At 43.7% G+C, this 20,962-nt stretch overlaps 1 protein-coding gene across 1 annotated transcript in view; it reads right to left on the reverse strand.

Moving 5' to 3' along the window:
* Positions 1–20,962, reverse strand: part of vps50 (VPS50 subunit of EARP/GARPII complex) — a 170,594-nt gene that overhangs the window by 81,148 nt on the left and 68,484 nt on the right. The window contains exons 13-16 of the mRNA XM_080787022.1: positions 18,102–18,237; positions 5,894–5,985; positions 4,274–4,368; positions 2,563–2,661 (exon numbers count right to left, since the gene is read on the reverse strand). Of these exons, the coding sequence (XP_080643148.1) occupies positions 2,563–2,661; positions 4,274–4,368; positions 5,894–5,985; positions 18,102–18,237 (422 nt within the window). The remainder of the gene's footprint in view (positions 1–2,562; positions 2,662–4,273; positions 4,369–5,893; positions 5,986–18,101; positions 18,238–20,962) is intronic.

The following is a 20,962-nucleotide window of genomic DNA, read 5'->3' on the forward strand; positions in this document are numbered from 1 at the left end:
GGCATATAAATGGGAAAAAGGTTTCCCCACACTGTGTTAACTCGTCATCATAGTTGCAAGTCCAAATGAATGTCATTACTGTGTGTGTGTGTGTGTGTGTGTGTGTGTGTGTGTGTGTGTGTGTGTGTGGTGCACACCCGCGGGCCACCATTACACCCCCCCCCCCCAGTGGCTTGGGTCTACGGGGCTGCGAAGCAGTCAAGGTTCCCTCGTAAAGAATGGCTTCATGGACGGCGGCGCCCAAATCACACATACATCACCCCTAATGTGAACATGATGCATGGTGACAAGACACTGTGCGTGTGCGTGTGTGTGTGTGTGTGTGTGTGTGTGTGTGTGTGTGTGTGTGTGTGCGCACGTGCATATGTGTTTTCAAAACTTCAAATTATTGAAGTATGAAAAATAAATAAACCAATATTGTTGTTTAGATGGACTAGTATGTATATGCCTACATATCAAAGGTTGTCTATTATCTGATGCGCTACCGTTTAAATATATATTACAGTACATATATAAGTTGACCACAACAGGTATTATCAGGTTCCAAAGTCGCATCGTTCTCCAGTAGGCCGGTACAGGTCTAGTATTTGTAAAGTAATTAAAGCACTGCAAAGCGGACCGCCTGCCAAAGTCCAGATTAAACCAAAGTCTCAAGGCGCATATGACCCGACGACATCATGAAACAGCCAGCACGCATGTCGGTGAATGTCCGTTTCATATCGTTTCATTTGCCTCTGAGCAACCGACGCGTTTATCACGATTCTCCTGTGTGTTTATGAAGCCCTACATGGGTCGGCCCCTCCTACTGTATATAACAGGCCCCTCCTACTGTCTATCACAGACCCGCCATCTAATCTTGACAGTGCGTTTTAACAACGGCGAGCGACACTTGAATTTCATTGGCTATCTCACCCAATCGCCAACTATCGACGACGTCGCACATGAGATGAATTATTTTCATATTTTCGGGCGACGTTCCTACGCCCACTTTTCCACCATCGCCTGTTCGCCTGCTGTCGCCAGTAGTTGCCGGGCCCCATTGACAGATAATTCCACTTCCGGGAAAATTCGTCGCTGTACTGTAAGAACGTACTGTAAGACTACTTTTGCACGCCCCCCCCACACCTGATGTTTCAACATCGTTGTGAGTGACACCCAACAGGTAATCACGGCATCAAATTACCACCTGGTAATGCGGCCGACATGCATATTCATGCGAGTGGCAGCAGGCAGCGAGTGATGTAAGCACTCTGAGGGTACTGTGCAATTATTACACCTCTTGTGGTAAGTTATATTGCGTGTTGGCAAGACCATAAGTAGAGCACTGGTAACTCACACTGCTGAACAGAAGCAATATCTGATCCAAAAAAAAAACCACATGCATTATCCAGCAGCAGCAGCAGCACAATTTGTTGAATTTAATCATCCTATTTCCTCTCCGAGACATGTTGGTATTGAGAAGCAATCACTGCCCCCAAGAGGAGGCAACTTGGATGTCTAGACTTTCACTGGAGGGATCTGCCAGGAACCCTGTCATCTCACGAATTAAAATATAGATTAGTTGAAGGAAGTGTGTTCTGTAAATGTACCTGTATCCATTGAGTCGTTAGGTTTAACATTTTCTGCATATAGATTAGAAATGTATTTTTAATACATTTCATTAAGTTTTTCAATATGCTTGGCCCCAAAATAAGGAAGGTAAAAATGTAATGTAATGCAACGCGGCATGACACACAATAGTTCTCCATCACTTTGTTTTGAAGTAATTTGATTGGCTGAAGCTCACGTCACCGTTTGTTTAGGCCGGGCGTCGATTTGCGGCAGTACCCTTGATTGTTTTTTTTGGGTTTTTAATATGAAAGAAAATCACTGTCATTGTACATTAGCCTAGTGACACAAGATATGTGGCACTGATCGCTTGAGCAGCTTGCGAGATTAGCTCCAGACAGACAAACCGAGAGAGAGAGAGAGAGAGAGAGAGAGAGATACCTCGTATAGATGACTAACTATTCAGTGTTGATTTTGTCGACTAAAACTTTGACGGGAAATGTCCGTCGACTACCCTTTTCCACTGAAAAAAACTAAATGGAAACTAAATGAAAACTAAGTACGATGACTAAAACTAAGACTAATTATAATTTACAATTTCGTCAAAAAAATAAAAACTAGACTAAAATGTTAGGAAGGGACTATAGTGGACAACAGATAGAGTACAAGTAAAAGACAAGTGGTTTCACACTTGGTTGCATGCTGAAAATAGCCGATCTACAAGCTCACAACGTGTCGCAGCGCGACGCATTGTGAGCTTGTAGATTGGCTATTTTCAGCAGGTGTAAAATCAGCCATTACGACGGCATCAAGGCCCGCCAAAATACATTTTAGTCGACTAAATCAACCGCAGATTCAGTCGACTAAAAAAAATCGTATGACTTTTAGTCGACTAAAACTAGAATATGACTGAAACTAAATTAAGTTTTACTCCAAAGACTAGAGTGACTAAAACTAAAAATCTAAATGTGCCGTCCAAATCGACACTGGCGGCAACGAGGGCACCGAGCTCACCTGTGGTAGTTTTTGAAGTAGTTGACGCTCTGCCGCTTAATGGACTCCTGCAGCACCTCCGACCTGCTGCCACAGAACTCCTCTCCCACCTGCATCAGCCTTGAAGAGGACACAGAGGACAATATTAAGAGATTAAAATATAGGGTGCATTTTGCATCCCCAAAATGCAGATTATAAACCCATTCTGACCCGAGATCAGATTCTAAAAATGTCTTCTACATCCTGACAGTTTTCTGAAAAAGCTATGTTTCTATGTCAGTGGTTCTTTGATTTAAAAAAAATAGCAGGCTCATAGCCTGCTATTTTTCAATAGCTAAAGCATAACATAATGCCAACACCAAAAGGGGTTCCCGCCCAGAATGGGTTAAGGGATGCACTACTGTTTAGTTATAATAATCATTTCTTCTTCTGTTTTCTACATGAATATAACCACATACAATATAACCATATACAATGAGATTGGGAGTTAAATGCTGCAATTTGTAAAAATGGCAAAATAAGACTCCTATAACGTCGTTGAAGTGGGACTCCTAAAATGTCCCTGGGACTCCTCTAAAAGACCACCCCCTCATCCCGGGACTCATTACGTTGAAAACATCACTGCAATATTGTGTGTTCATGTGAAATACTAGCATAGTTCCCCTTGTTGAGTTGAGGGTTAAAATATTATAGTTTTCTTCATGGCATTTCACCTTCAACAGACAAAAAGGGAAAATGTCGATGACGGGAGAGGATAATCTCATGTATTAAAATGTTCATGTATTGTATATATAACAATATGCGTAATAATAATAATCATTATAATAAAGTCATAAACAACAAGCAGCTGACGTATTGAGCATACGACACACAGTATGGCCTCCTCCTCCTCCTTCACATTCAACAGATCCCGAGATCTTTTGTTGCCAGATGCAATTTCCTCGGGTCTAGCAGGACTATGGTAAATGACAATAAAGAAAATCGCTTCGTAACTTTGTAAACTTAAATGCATATGTATAGCCATTGGTTGGGGGGGGGGGGAATCGCTAAAACAAAAGAAAGTATATAGCTAATGAAAAAATATATAATTAAATAACACTCATATTTACGTCCTCTAATAACCTTGATAAGAATAAAGATATACCTGCGTAACGCCTGGGATTGGAACCCGAGGTCTCCCGCATGATATCTTAACCACTAGAGTCTAGTATCTCCCCTGGTCCATATATAGGGATATCCCTTTGGTCTAGTGACTAGACCAAAGGGATACCCCACTGGACCAGGGGGAGATACTAGACTTTTGAGGTCATCAGGCAGAGGCTCCGAGTCTCGGTACAGGAGTTTTTTATTTTACTTTTAATAAGGCAACATTTCGGTCCCACCGGGACCTTCAGGGCATAGAACGACCTAAAACATAAGAACCTTGGTTGAAAAAAATAGGTTTTCCTTTAACCCATTCTGAACGGGAACCCATTTTGGTGTTAGCGTCACGTTATGCTTTAGCTATTGAAAAATAGCAGATCTACAAGCTCGTAGCGCGCCACCGAGTGGCGCGCTACGAGCTTGTAGGTCTGCTATTTTTGAAAAATCGAGGAACGACTGACATTTTTAGAATCTGATCTCAGGTCAGAATAGGTTAATCAGACCAGTGTGTGTCCAGTGAAAACCTCGTATGAATCTGATCTCGGGTCAGAATGGGTTAACAATCTTCCGTCTTTGACCTCCGACCCACCTGCTGATGACATCCAGCACCACGATGAAGTCGTCGTATTTGAAGGTGGACATGTCCGTCCCCAGGATGTACACCTTCACCTTCAGCTGGACATCCTGGACACACAACGGAGACATGGATCCATTAAGGACGGGAAGGCATCTGTGTCACCTCATAGCTTTGAACCACTTTAACCATTATTTGAAACATTATAGCCGTTGAAAAATAGCAGATCTGCAAGCTCGTATAGCACGGCACTCGGTGGTGCCGCGCTATACGAGCTTGTAGATCTGCTATTGACAGCATTGGAATAAAGCTGGTTTTCACCAGAAATGCCATCTGGGACCCTATAGCGTTGACAATGGATTGCGAAGTGCTCGTTCTATCTCAACAATGGGATAGTTCCAGCCATATGGAGCAATATTTGGAACTATAGCCCATATACTGAAGGCCTATTCATAGTCTGGATTTTCGGTGGTGAGGTGACCACCGCTCCGGTGGTGAGCTGACCACCGGAGCTGAAATAACTTTGAGTGGTGGTGAGTAAAAACAGAGAGAAGGGCTGGAGCGATGGCGGTGGTTTGCTCTTCACCGCGGCTCGTGACGTCATGTTGTAGTTCGGTGGTCACCTCACCACCGAAAATCCAGACTATGTATGAGCCTTTAGGCACCCGCTTTGTGGCGAGAACAAAGCGTGATCGCTACTCTCCTACTCCACACTCTGTCTGGGACAAGGCGATCGAAAGCAACAGATAAAGAGTGGGCGCATCCATTGCTGTTGACATCATCACCAAGCAGCCCGGTGCAAAAGGAAGTACCATCATGACTCGAGCGATCATGAGCACTATAAGAGACAACATTGTGAGAGAAGATAAGAATTAAGTATGATCACATCAGGCCCGATCTATATAAAAAAAAAGATATCTGACCTACACAATGTGAGTGAGCCTGTAGTTTGGCTATAGTTTTGGCACAGGACAACATCAATGTGCAACAAAGTATAAATCTGCCAATTGTGCACTATAGTCACTTCCTAACATTTTATTCTAGTTTTTTTTTTAATTTTTAACACATTTTATAATTTCAGTCATCACGGCTGAGTTTTCATTTAGTTTCCATTTGTGTCAGTGAAGAAAGGTAAGTCGACGGACATTTTTCGTCATAGTTTTAGTCGACGAAATCAGCGCTGCAAAGATCAAGAACGAGATATTGAAAAATAGCAGATCTACAAGCTCATAGCGCGCCACCGAGTGGCGCACTACGAGCTTGCAGGTCTGCTATTTTTGAAAAATCGACTGACATAGAAACAGAGCTTTTTCAGAAAACTGTCAGGATGTAGAAGACATTTTTTAGAATCTGATCTCAGGTCAAGATGGGTTAATAGTTAGCCTCGGTCCCAGGCTTACTTATCTGCGAAAAGAAAAAGCCTGGTCACAACGTAAGGCAGAGAAGATATCGGCGGACGTATCCTCAGATATATTTCTCCCCCCGATACGATATTTTCCCGACCAATCACAACACTTGCATCAACGTCATTTCCTTGGGCAATACTTCCGCTAAAATCCTGATAATTCCGCTGATAGTCATTTCAGCGTAGGTCTTGCCCAGGGTGGTTAAGAGTTGGGTGCCATCGTCCCTAACCTGCCAGATGCGTGACAGTCCGTGCTCCAACTTCTTCTTCACGTAGGTGCGGTCCACCGCCGAATCGTCAGCCTCGCTCGCCCCGCTGTCGTCTGAGAGACAAACACAACACGGATACAAAATGAACACTTTCACGACTGAGACCAGATTCTAAATCCTGACAGTTTTCTGAAGAAAAAAAAACTATGTTTCTGTGGATCCCAAACTATTTCACGTCAAGGACCCCCGGAATTATATATGTATTTGGCCACCGGGTATCTGAAAATATGTTGTTCCAGGGACCAGGGTCCCGGGATATGAGTTAAAAAACGTTCACTGTGAAAGGATAATATATATTCAAAGATTTGTGCCACATTTTCACGATTTTTCTAAAATAGCAGATCTACAAGCTCACTCGGTGCCGCGCTACGAGCTTGTAGATATGTTATTTTTCAACAGCTAAAGTAAAAAAATGGTGACACAAATGCGTCCTCAAGTCTAAAGGTCCTTACACACTGGCGAATTGGCGACGCGATATATTCGTGCGAATAATAAAAAAACAATTGAAGTCCATCCAAGCTTCCACATCAGTGGCGAATGTGCGAAAATGCGACCGCTTTCGCTCTTTATTTGTTCGCTCTGGTGTCGTATTTTGCAGAGATTCGCAGGCGAACTGCAACATGCAATATTTCGCATTTTCAGATCGCTTATTCGCATCGCGTCGCTAATTCGCCAGTGTGTAATGACCTTAAATGTGTTAATACATATAAGGTTAATGCAATAACCTTATTAATGGAGAAAATACATCATAAATAAATACCGATACCAGATATAATCATTAAGGAAAGTTGTGTACTAGATATGTATTATGTAAACTCTAAATTTCCATTTTCCAGCCATTCAGTTGTAAAAAAATATATTTTTTGGGGGGGTTGGGAACCCGTGCTCTATAGGGAATTTCTCTTAGGAAACTTTTAATGGACGAAAGACAGAAACAAACCCGGGAAAGAAGATGAATAAATTAGCAATCCCAATATAAAAGGCAAATAGAAAGATATTGGTTTGATTCGGTGCCATAAAAAACAGTCAAGTGAGGTGTAGCGATATAGGCAGTGGGCACGCTAACGCAAAGGCATCTACAGTCACAGATCGGACACACGCTCGTCCCTCAGCAGCCCTGCCCTTCAATGGCTGCTTCGGCGGACGAGCGGTTCTGGAGAGATTATATCAGCTATACAAGACTCAGAGATGGCATTCTGCACAGTGGGCGGACGGTGCACGATAAGCAGACAGTGACACTAGAGGAGAGGGTCACGGAGTCAGACAGTAGAGACGTCTCCAGAGATAGAAGACTGACAGGAGGCAAAAACAGGACAAGAATATACATCCGTAGAAAAGACGGCCGCTGCATGCGACAGACAGACAGAAACGTAAGAGTGCACTAGCCCTTGCCATGAAGTAATCCATTTTCTCTTTCCTTGTCTGTATTTTAACCCATTCTGACCTGAGATCAGATTCATACCAGGTTTCCACCGGACACACACGGGTCTGATGAACCCATTCTGACCCGAGATCAGATTCTAAATAATGTCAAGTCGTTCTTCGATTTTTCAAAAATAGCAGACCTACAAGCTCGTAGCGCGCCACTCGGTGGCGCGCTATGAGCTTGTAGATCTGCTATTTTTCAATAGCTAAAGCATAACATAGTGCTAACACCAAAATGGGTGCCCGCCCAGAATGGGTTAAGAGTGCACTAGCCCTTGCCATGAAGTAATCCATTTTCTCTTTCCTTGTCTGTATTTTAATATACTAGTGCTTTGGTTTCGACCTTGGTCGTCGGAAATGTGCTATTTAAATACAAAGCGGGTGCCTATGGGCTATAGTTCCAAACATTGGAACTATCCCATTGAGATAGAATGAGCACTTCCGCATTCAACGCTATAGTGTCCCTCACTCTCTTACTATTCCACTCGGTAGAGGCCTATAGCTTGCACATCGATGATAATGATAGACTCAGCTTGCAGCTGGTGTAAAAAAAAAAAAAAAAGGCCCTTTCATGTACAAGTCAATGTCATTTCAAGCAGCGCGAGATGCAGATACAGTTAATCCCTGGGATTATATGAAGAGGTACAGGCCGGTGGGTGAATCATTCATCTGCAGACACGTTGATAAGTGATGGGCTCCATAACTTTGACCTCTCACACGGCATCTCTTTGAGCAGACTGGGTGGCCCCACTCCATCTTGATAAGTACAGAGCGCCGCGCACGTCAGGGGTCTTCTTGGCGGACGATCGCCGACTTTCAAAATACAAAAAAAAAAAAAAAAGGTTGAAAAGAATCGGGTCCCACGCGGTCAGAAACGATTCTTTCCCCCCGATCCGTTTTGACATTTCCATCGCACATATATACGCGGCAGGTGCAGTGGTGGAAAGTAACTAAGTACATATACTCAAGTACAATGTTGAGGTATTTGTACTTTACTTGAGTATTTCCAATACTTTCACTACACGAGAGTAGACGAGCAAATTGGCTATTTTCATCCTGCAAAAAGTCCCATTTAAAGTCCCATTTACAATGAACGGATGACGTGCGACGATAAGAGCGCCCCTCACTTCACTTAAATCGTTGGTACGTCAAGTACATTTCGATGCCAATACTCTTGTAAAAAAGTATTGTATTACATCTTGAATTGCGGACTTATACTAGATATTTTGCAGTATTGATACTTTTGATACTGTTTTTAAGTAAAACATTGGAGTACTTTTACCGCCACAGCATATAATATGCGGTCGGCGTGCAGACCAATACAGTACGTTAGCCACAGAGGCTGAGCTAATCTCTCTCTCTCTCTCTCTCTCGAGGGGACATGATCAGAGAAGAGAGAGAGAGGGGTTACTAAGGCCCATGACGGATTTGTAATAGTTGGATTATTATGCAAAAGAAGAGAATAAAGGCTCTTCAGATGAGAAATTCACAGGAACATTTATTCCGAGTAGCTTTTTGGCAATTAGCAATCAGCAATCATCCTTTATATCAAGAGCATTCTAGGCCGGTGTTCCAGTATGTAAGCCACGCAAGTACAAAAATATTGGTAGTCAGTGGCAAGGCCACAAATCAGCTACCCTTTCAACAAGCTCACCAAACCTTTTTAACTGGAGAAAAAAAGCACTCAACGCAAGGAAGAACAGTGACGAAAAGGAGAGAGAGGGGGGGGGGGGAAAGGGAAACTTTTAGCAGTGTCCATGATGTCACAGACACTGGGCACACTTCCTTCCTGGACTACAATTCCCAAGATGCTTTGGCGCACTGCTCCTCCTTGTGGAGTCTTACTGAGACAACATGTAGTCCAGGAAGGAAGTGAGACCAGTGTCTGTGACATCATGGACACTGCACACGCATAAAGGCCCCAGGAAGGTGTTCTAAATCTTCTAAACGTCATTAACAAATGGGTGAAGTGTCCCTTTAACCTTTGCCTGAAAAGTAAAAAGCAGCCTACATCTGGGATTTGTCTGACCCTTTGGAGAGAATTGTGAGTGACAGAGTCTTATGTGACTCACAGGAGATACACCCACAGGAGCCCAATCTACCGGTATATTCATTGGTCCCAAAAACATGAGTCATTACACAGCAGAGTGGCCTTGACTTAGCAAAACTCTGCAAAAGCTTAGTGAAAGGAAAATTGCAATGGCAGCCCCATTTCATGATAATGATCTAATGATGCAGAGACAGACAAACAGAAAACATAGCGTCCAGGCAGTACACTATCAGGACATCCATTAGAGGAAGAATCAGGGCTTTACTGTGATAACATCTTTTTAAGGAGTTGCTCACCACGGAAAATACGTTTTTGTTTCAAAAAATGAGGTGACGTAAAATGGAGGTTTGAAATGCAATTTCTGTTGCCATCCTATGAGCATTGTTTTGGAGTTTAATTTGGCTATAGTCTTGCTGTTAATCTTGGTCTCGATATCTTCCGTTATACAGATAAAAACTCTCCTTGTATTCAACCCATCACAGGGTGAGCAAATGGAAAGCAAGTAACGTTTTGTTGGTGAACATCGATTTGAACTGTAGGTCGTATAAGGCTAGGCGTGGGAGATCGGATGTTCAATGCTAATTTAATTTAATACATTTTCAACAGAGTTGAATTGTAAACCTAGACCCTGTGAAGTTGCAAGAGTTCTAAAACGCAAAAAGCTTTTTAACCCATTCTGGACGGGAACCCATATTGGTGTTAGCATCATGTTATGCTTTAGCTATTGAAAAATAGCAGATCTACAAGCTCATAGCGCGCCACCGAGTGGCGCGCTACGAGCTTGTAGGTCTGCTATTTTTGAAAAATCGGAGAGCGACTGACATAGAAGAATTTTTTTTAGAATCTGACCTCAGGTCAGAATGAAAACTGTCAGGATGTAGAAGACATTTTTAGAATCTGATCTCAGGTCAGAATGGGTTAAGGACGGCGGGATCACCCTCAAAGGAGCTTACTCGTAAAATGTTCAAAGATGCGCCAGGGGAAGATTTACTGTCCGTCCTAGAAAATCTATCAGCGGCAAAGATGCAGGGAATTGACACTCCTTTGAAAAAAAACAAAACAGAGTAGAGAAAATAACCCATTTTGCGTGGGAACCCCTTTTGGTGTTCGCATTATGCTATGCTTTAGCTATTATTGAAAAATAGCAGATCTACAAGCTCATAGCGCGCCACCGAGTGGCGCGCTACGAGCTTGTAGATCTGCTATTTTGGAGAAAAAAAACCGAACGACTGACATAGAAACATAGCTTTTTCAGACAGACATTTTTTAGAATGTGATCTCAGGTCAGAATGGGATAAAGTGCATTGAGAAGAAAACTGGAAAATAACCCCAGGGCACTTTTCTGCCAAAGTCCTCATCGGAACCGCCATGTGAAACTAATGGAATCGCTGCTTGGACCTGGCAACCGAGGCTCATTCCTTCACCCCCCCCCGAGTCAGGACGCAGACTAGCATGGAGGTGGTTACAAAAAGCTTGTCAAGGGGCTGTGAGAAAAGCAATTTACCTGCCGATATTATAGCACCTGGCAAATGAAGACACCACAACAGGCTGGGCATCGCCACAAAGACACAGAGAGATTAACCCATTTTGACCTGAGATCAGATTCTAAAAAATGTCAGTTTTCTGAAAAAGCTATGTTTCCGTGTCGTTCTTCGATTTTTCAAAAATAGCAGACCTACAAGCTCGTAGATCTGCTGTTTTTCAATAGCTAAAGCATAACATGATGCCGACACCAAAAGGGGTTCCCGCCCAAAATGAGTTAATGACGTGGGCAATCGTCGGAGGCAATGAGACGTATAATTGTCAATTTCCATCAAGGGATTACAACGTTACATTCAGAGTTAAGGATTGGGGTTTCAATAGCCAGCACCAGTCAACACATGGACATTCCTATATCAAGGCCAACTCATGATGAGGTGATGACGTCTGACTAACAGTATGAGTCACTGTTGTGTGTGTGTGTGTGTGTGTGTGTGTGTGTGTGTGTGTGTGTGTGTGTGTGTGTGTGTGTGTGTGTGAAGAGATGTGGTAGTCAATGAATAGTATTTAACAGTGTTTTCAGGCCAAGCACACAGATCAGGTTCGCCGATCCCTTAAAGAGCCTCTTTGGACCCCAACGTGTCCATTTGGTTCCATTTGTACACTCTCAGAGTCACAGACCCATAAGGGTCCATTTGGTTCCTAACTATCCTTTAGCTGGGGACCCCCCTGGAACTCCCTAAGGGACCCCTGGGGGGGCCCCCGGACCCCACTTTGGGAACCACTGCTCTCTAACTACTGCCCCATGTAGTTGGTCTTTTCCATGGATCTTGGATGAAGTTGCACGTTGCAATTTGTGCGATTACAGCACAAACCAAGAAGAATACTATATATGCCTTCGGTAAAGGGGGGTTAGTACTTTGTTTTTACTTGAGCCCTTAGATTAGCCTGCAAAGCCACCCAGAAACTGCATGAGGCAGCGTCTGAGAGAAACTACAGGAAGGTGCGATGCACTGGAAGGAGACATCGTATTACCGTACATGGCCCCCGGGTGGGATTAGACTAGAGCTCAACTTGTGTTTACGCAGTGGGAGAGAGGCACAATGCAAAGCCATGATGAAATATAGGACCAGTCATAAAATACACCGATTTGTGACCGAGCGAGTCGCTCGAAAAATCGCTCGAAAAATCACTGCATGGGTATTTCAGACCTCCCTTGATTCAGACCATTATACTAACACTATCCCAAACGCTAACTTAACCCTATAACCTCGCAGGAATTATGGGATAGGCGTCATAAGGCGCCATATGTGGCACGGAGTGAGTTTTAAGCCACGGGTGATTTGTAACCCGCAGCACGGGTCTGACTAAGGAGAGGTCTGACTTAAAAGGGCAGTCCCCAACTCGACTCCACAACAACACCTTCACCCTTTGATCTTTAAATTGGTGGTTTTGTTCATAATACCGGAGTGGAGCGCGTGTGCCGTGCACATGTCAACGCTGATGCCCATGCTCCACATAGCTGGCATAAGTGGCTATTTTCACACCCTCAACCCACATACCCATTGATTCATTGATTGGACCCATTAGGGTTAATTTGGTTCCATGTGTACACTTATGGGTTAAAGACCCATAAGGGTCCATTTGGTTCCTAATTATCATTGAGCTGGGGACCCCCTGGAACTCCCTCAAGGACCCCTAGCGGTCCCCGGGCCCCACTTTGGGAACCACAGCTGTAGAAGGACAATAAGACCCATGTTTGTTTTGAAAACGGGCGGCACCAGATCACTGTCCTCGCTGCCTCCAGTATCGTGGCCGTGGGTGTCGCTCAATAGTTTGCAGGTAATTGGTCGGTTACACGGGTATACGGAAACAAAAAAACGTCAATCCTCAATTTCAATTGACTAACTCTGTTTTCCCAACCGGGGGGGAGAACAACCCTAAAAGACTGTATCAAAATGGGTTACCCAGGCAGAGAAGTAGATGGGAGTCATGACTCGCATGCTGATCGGGTGCAAGGTGTACACTGTACTGATGTGTTCAATACATCAGGGTTGCACAGCGCGAAGGAACCAAGCACGGCACACTCCCAGCAGGCATCACCTCTGCTCTATCCAATATAGACAGAACCACACGCCCCATTATTTCCTATGTGTGTGTGTGTGCGTGTCTGTGTGTGTGTGTGTGTGTGTGTGTGTGTGTGTGTGTGTGTGTGTGTGTGTGTGTGTGTGTGTGTGTGTGCGTGCGTGCGCATCATCCTGACGCAAAATAGACACCGTCTTTTTTGCTCAGACACTATGATGTAAATCAAATAAATGATCCATTCATTGTCATGGGGAGTTTGTGTCGGACAACGTTTTTCAGACAGAAACCAAAAGCTGAATATAGGAGGGCCAGGGGAACATGGGAAGGTCTTTTTGTATAATAACTTTGTAATGCTATGCTCATGTTTGTTGCGCAACACTCTGGAAAAGAAAGTAGGCACACACACGGGTCTGAACGGGTGTGATCTGTTATATTTAGCCATGTCATGTGGTCTACCTGCACAACCATAGTGGAATACTGGTTGGTGGTCTACCTTTTGGGCACCCCTGATGTGCAGTAGATAGATAACCAAATGCTATGAAGTGAGCGGAAGTTAACCGTTCTCAGCAGGAGAACGATGGATTGTGCAGTCCGGGGTAGGGAATGAGACATTACCCCAGGTGATTGAGTTTAAGTATCTCGGGGTCTTGATATGGTCTGACCAGGGGGGGGGCTGATGTCACGTGATGTCACGATGACCTGGGGGCTTGACTGGGGTGTGTGGCGGGAATTGCGAATTCAAGACAGAGTGACGGGAATTGTGGGTTATGTGACAACAACGCAAGATGTCATAGTTATCTGCGACCTTTGGTCGCAAAAACACACTAGCACATTCAGGCTCTCTCTACATAAACCCCCCCCCCCACACACACACACACACACACACACACACACACACACCCTTCTTGTTTGTCCTTTTTTGTTTTTGATTTCTAGTTTTTAACCTTTTAATCTTTTAACTAGTTTCTTAATAAAAATGTCTGTACTTCTGTTCTGTAAAGTGACTTTGGGTACCCAGAAAAGCGCTATATAAAATCGTAAATATTAATATTATTAAAAACAAAAATCCTATAGTGCTCTGTGCTGAAAATAGGAGGTTTTAAACTTTTTCAATTGAATCGTATCGTATCGAATATCATATCGAATCGTGACAGCCTAAGTCATCTCCATATTCACGCAGTTGACATAAGAATATTCACAATATGAGGAAAATAATTTGAGGATTTGCAGTTACTACTATGGCCAACTGGCAGCGTGCACAAGACATTTGGTGCTGAATGCTCCAGCGGTCTGTAAGATTAGCCGCGGACAGGCGCGCGCGCGCACACACGCACACAGACATGCACGCGCAAACGTGCACACACACACACACACACACACACACACACACACACACACACACGGTTCGCCTCAGAGGAGAGCTATAGACTGAAATATATAATGTTATAAAGAGATAACATTCAAAACATCCAATGTGGAGTCCATCATCATTATTTTAAAATAAGTTATAAAAAAAAAGAAAAAAAAAAAAAAAGGAAATGTAAAGTATTATTCATGTACTGCATGGGTTCTCAAACAGCGGTCCGAGGACCACCAGTGGTCCTTGAGGGGGTTCCAGGTGGTCCCCAGCTAAATGATGGAGAATTGGTAACCAAATGGACCCTTATAGATCTTTAACTCTTGAGAGCGTAAAATGAAACCAAATGGACCACTGATGTACTGGACAGGTTCATAGTGGTTTTCACCTACAGTGAAATCCCATCAGCGTTGACACAGTACAGCAGACAATCAACATATTGCCGGTAGAGCTACTGCACCGTGCAAGAGTTGCAGGTACACCAGGGGATGCTGGGTAATTGCATGATAACCATGCAATCATAGTTGTTGCAGAGCTAATCTTGCTTAAAGGGATTGTGACATTAAAAAAATAAGATTCGATTTTCTGCGGTGTGGGGGTTTCTGGCTCAAACAGGTGTTCTGAGTATGCTGCCGTCTGTGATGTAAGAGACAGAACATCCCAGCAGATGTCACTGTTTTGCCTGTTTCCATTGCAGCTCAGAAGACTTCCAAACCCCAGAGAAAGCTCCGGACCACAGAAAATCCACTGAATGTTCAAAGTTCAGGTTTTTAGGGACCGGCGAGGGGAAGGCAGAGGGTCGCTAATTCTAATCAACACAATTAAAAAATCGAGCGGTGCAACTATATTGTTATAGTTATTGTGCTGTATTGTAGTGCACCGTGCTCTGTACTGTACTTTGATCATATAATTTGGAAAAACCTTTGAGTTACCGTGTGGAGGGGGTCTCCGGAACATCCAGACCCCAAGGGAACACGCCCAGGGGGGCCCCTGCCCTGTTCCAGGCGAGCCTTCCCGCGTCCGAAACGGTGGAGAAATGACAGACACCGGGACACGCATAATACGTATAGGGGGACACACATGGCTGCATAATGGAGTGGAGGGACCGCTCAGAAATGGATAATACATTCCCATGGCATATCGGGCTTTATTAGACATGTCCAGAGATGGGGGCGGATGACAGCATGTTGCGATTATACGTGGCCAAGCCTCTCTCCTACGCGAGTCTTTCATTAACTCAAGAACAAACAGTCGATCGGTCCAGCAAAACAAGATTAGACGCGCACGCACGCACGCACGCACACACACACACACACACACACACACTACTTCTTCTAGATGGCGAGGATCCTGCAAAAGCCAGTGTCCCGATATGACCGAGATGATTACAGAGTCAAAGATGGTCACTGACGACAAGACACCCACGGAAATCCATCTGTGTCACGGTCACAGGAGGGAGTTTCAATTTGAGCTCAAACGCAGTTAATACAGGCCACGGCGTGGCGCCTGTGAACTTTAAAGAACATCCATGGTTGAAAGTGTCTGAGCGACAAGGAACAAACGCAAGGTCAAATTGCACACTAACACGCTATGCATCATTCATGCTACAGCGTTGTTTATCCTTGGGAGCACTCTATGCTATTTGGGTCATGTTTATCTCGCAACATCAGCTTTTTTTTTCCTAAATAGGGGTTACAACCGAAAGGCCAATGATATTCAGCATAATTTGTATTCTTTTTAATTAGGACAAATAGTCCTTCAACAAGACAACGGTATGGAAATTAATATTTACAGTTTTACCTATTACCGACGTTCCGAGCTAGAGTGGTTTTCAATTACAATTCCACCGCTCCCGACGGAGTCGTATTCCTGCACGGATGAACAGTTTTACCCAAACAAACAAAGACACAATGTGTCAACATTAGCAAAGCCTGTGTGTGTCTCATTCGCTGACCTCTGGCAGAGGAAGAATAATGTCACAAAGCAAATCCTGTAGATTAGATTTTTCTTTTTCTTTTCATGTCATGTCATATGAAAGCAGGGAATCATATAGCTTCAAATCGACATATTGGTTGTTCAATTCGATCCGCCAGTTTTGGAGATATGGCTTATATAGAGTAAAATGTCTGCAAGTTGAGAAAACAGGCTTGAAAGGTTCACTTCTGTGGTCTCTGACATTACACCTAGCCTCATGTTTAAGCATGCATATTTACACGGCGATTTCAGCTCTGACATGTATCTCAGACATGCTCTAGTATGTGAAGAGTCTGCCTGTGCTATTAACTCATTTTGGATTTAAACTAAATATTTAATATTTGAACAGTTTAGTCTTACCGCCATGACGGCCTCTGAATCAAAAAGAGTCACATATAGCCACGCATATCACACCTCATGCAACACCACCTCCATGACTATAGTCCCCCTATTTCCCCCGTCTGAACGCTATAGGATTTAAAAACTGTGTCCAGGCCTTAAAAACCTAATTAGAAATCTAATTAATCGCAAGGGTGGTCCTGTGTGGACTGACAGTGCGGCGAAAACCTAACGGGCTTCTGTGTAAATTGATTTCTGTGGGGTTCGCCTTTCTAAAAATAGGGAGCACAAGTGTGGCTAAGACATCCTAATTGGACGAACAGAGCGTGAGAGAGAGAGAGAGAGAGAGAGGGAGAACTCAAGGCGAAATAAGTGAAAGACAAATCAAGAAGAAGGTGAGAGAGAGAGAAGGGGAGGGCAAGAGAACGTACTGTGCAGCTGCGGAATATCAAGTGGGGGGAAAGAGAGATGACGAGCCTGGTGTTGAAGCCTCGTGTGTGTTCTCAAGGGCTCGTGCGGTGGTGGTGGTGCACTTGAGGTGTAGTAGCAGTTACTGTTTGCTTACACCGGGGTCTAGTGGATGAACAATGTACCCCTTAAGTCGACGTGTCGAAGTCATTCCACGGGGAAACACATCGTCATTGCAAAAGGGAATGCCAAGCCAAGTACATGATTGGACCCCTATACGAATCCTCCCGCGCGCTCCGATCAGCCAAAACGCAGGGAAGCTGGAAGCGCTCCCCCACACGTCCCAAACTATACTTCTCCCGTCTGGCTCCAAAACTATATGATGATGCACTTCTATTCCCGTTGCAATCAGAACCGCACAGACTCCTTCCCAAATCTTCCGCCGAAGTCTGAAAACCCCACCTCTTCAGACGCCATCTTATAGCCCGTATAGCACTTGTCGTAGCACTTGCCCTAGCCTCAACGACCTTACAGGTCATACACCTTGTAAGGTCGTACTCAACTTATAGGCTCAACTTATGTAAATTAGATGGCATGTGTAGACAACTGTATTGTATACGTATGGTTTCATTATATAGATATTCCACTGTCGGGGTGCTTAGCTTAAGTATGATTCTTGAAGACAATTTTTTATTGTATATGATGTATTACCATGTTTTGGTCATGCTCACTGTAAATCGCTATGGATTAAACCCATTTTGGGCAGGAACCCCTTTTGGTGTTAGAATTATGTCATGCTTTAGCTTTTGAAAAATAGCAGATCTACAAGCTCATAGCGCGCCACCGAGTGGCGCGCTACGAGCTTGTAGGTCTGCTATTTTTTTATCGAAGAACGACTGACATAGAAACAGCTTTTTCAGAAAACTGTCAGGATGTAGAAGACATTTTTTTAATCTGATCTCAGGTCAAAATGGGAAAAAAAGAGCATCTGCTAAATGCCTAAATTGTAAACTGTAAGATGTATGATCGTTTAGTACCCTCGACGATCTTACCCGGGGCGGGCGCGGCGGTTTCCTCTTTGTCGTGCTCGTCATGCCACTGCATGGTGCGATGGTAGCTCAGCATCACTTCCCACAGTGCCTTGCACAGGTCCGTCAGGCAGGGGATGTAGCTGTCTGGAGTGATGTGCTGTTTGGACAGAGAGAGGCCGACAGAGAGAGAGACGACAGGGTTTTTATGTGGAACTGTGGAATCATTGCTTCTAGTTTGCGTCACTTCTTTGTGCACCGACTATAACTGTGGTATACTTTCGAGTTTGTATTTCCGTTAACTGGCATGTCATATCTCGGTATTTAAAGTCTGCCCTCTAGGCCTCTTACTACCCAAACCGTGCAGCTAAAAAAAGATCTCGCAGAGTTCATCTAACTGTCATCTAACCACATGCTTCAAAGACAGCGAAAAGAAGAAGACATTTAAAGTTTGGAGTGAGTGTGATTTTTCTTCCAGTTTTGCATGTGTTTATGAGATCACAGTACTTCATTAGACCCCCTGGCTGTGGCTGTTATGTGTGTGCAATGATGTCTACCCCTTTTGTATTTAGGGTTTCTTACCCGGAGGCTGAAACCTTGACAGTCAAAACATGCCAATGAAACAAAGCAGTGATACAGTGACATCACAATGTCATCCCCTCCCCTAACCCCCTCCCACTTTATATACAACAACAGCTGTGGGTGTGGTTTCACCACCCAACAGGCAAACCAGGCATACTGTAACGGGTGGGCGTGTCCACATAAAAATGGCACTTTAACAAATACCGTACACTTTTTTGAAAAGATTCTTCCTCCTTATATAATAAATAATAACTGATGATCATGTTTTAGGGTGGGGGAAAAATCACGGTACCCTCTAGAAGGAACAGCATAACTCCTTTGTCAATAAATGACGTGGGAGATATGATTACCCCCCCGGCTGTCAGGATTGGAGGGACATTTAGGAGAATAATGAAATAAAGATATTTGGCAGAGGCCCTTTTCCCTCACCGTTATACAATCAGCGCCGGGATTCCATCACTATAGAAGCTCTGGGGGTGCCAGGAAGAAGACATGGCCGCTTCTACTCTGTGAATTGGATCGCTTATGACGTGTGGGCACGTCAGGTTGGACCGAACCAGTTAACCATTAAGACCTCGGGCCCTATTCTACGAATGCCTTCTAAAAATCAGTAGTTCTCACACTTTCAAAAATGTCCCAAAAATCGGCTGTTTTTGAATAGCCCTACGCTTATAATTAATTGACATTGACTTATGCAAATATGAAACAAGATGAATGTTCTATTGCATTAACCTAATCTGCCATACAGATTGGACAAAATTACATTTTATTCATGAAAGGTTATACATAGCGATGCTTTAAGTCACTGTTGCTTATTCATACACAATTAAACATGCATAATAATTTGAGAAAGCATTTTAACAAATTGTAATTTGTAAATTAATAAGCTGCACCCAGCTCTTGGTTGGTTTATGTACGGTTTTTGGATATATGTGACTCTAAACATTACATTTATAAAACCATTAATCTTTAATACCATTTATTTTTAACCGTTTACAAAGTCCAGATGGCACATGCCCTCTCAGCTAGTCAGGACACGACGCGGCCACATGCGGGCCCCCACCTTCACTTAATGCTGCCCGCAGGTTAATCAGTAAAGCTAATAGAACTAGACTGATTCATTGATTACAGCTGTTACAATTCCAAACATGCAAACATGACCCTGGCATCTATATTAGTAGCTTAGTACGTGATTGTATTTTTTATGTCCAATGTATTTGTATTTAGGTTCATGAAGTTAACATAATTAGATTCAGGATTCACAAATAAGAAAAAAAGCAACAAATTATTCAGGATTTCAATTCAAATATAGAACAATCTGTGAAGTGAGGGGCGCTCTTATCATCGTACATCACATACACCATCTCATTCCGGCCAGTCACAATTTGCGTCTTCTCTTCACCGGGGGTCTTCAATGTTTGTGTTACGCTAGGCTAAATGTTTGTGTTTACACAAACACTCAAAAGTGTCCATTCATTGTCAATGGCAACTAATGTTTGTGTTAGGACATGTGGGTTACACACACCAAAAGCTGGACATACTGTAGGTCCAGCTCAAAACGTGTCGCAGTGCAACGCAGAAATATGCAATGTATATATGATGAACCTTCATTGAGAAAGGATATCCCCTTGAGATGTATCATCTCGTTTCCGAGGGGGTCCAGCAAAATACAGCAGATAGAGAGCAATACATTAGACAGAAACGTTACAACAAAGTACACCCATGCATACATTACAAAACAAAACAAAGCTCTCCCAAGCTGGCCGCTCCCACCCCACCTAATCACCCAGAGAATAAGGCACTTGATGCATCGCGGTACTCGTATAGTGGACATAGAATGTGGCCCTCTGGAGTGAGTGTGGAAACATAGTGGCTCTCCCCATCGTCAAAGTTGCCCACCCCTGCCTCACATTATGCGGACCCTCGCGCCGAGGGGGACCTTTCAGAGTGGCAGGCCCAGCTGCCCTCTGGAACCCTCTCCCCATGGAGATTCACCAGACGCCCACATTTGAGTCTTTTCAAAGTGTGCATTCATTGCAAGCAATCTGGGGACACATCATAGCAAATACAAGGACAAAAACTGTGCACTCTATTCCCTTTGAATTCAACAGTGTCTCGAGAGACTAGCATTGAAGAGACATTTGTTTGTTTAGAAATAAACAAACTACATGCCAAAGATCCAGTTTTTGCTATATAAATTCAAGTCATTATTATTACTAGTCCTTACCCGTTCGAATATATACAGTATAGCAAGTATAGGCATGTCTGGCAATAAGTGTAGCATATGATAAACTCCTAGGATT

This window comes from Protomyctophum bolini (assembly GCF_963924005.1).
Source record: "Protomyctophum bolini genome assembly, chromosome: 17".
In the NCBI taxonomy this organism is placed as follows: Eukaryota; Metazoa; Chordata; class Actinopteri; order Myctophiformes; family Myctophidae; genus Protomyctophum; species Protomyctophum bolini.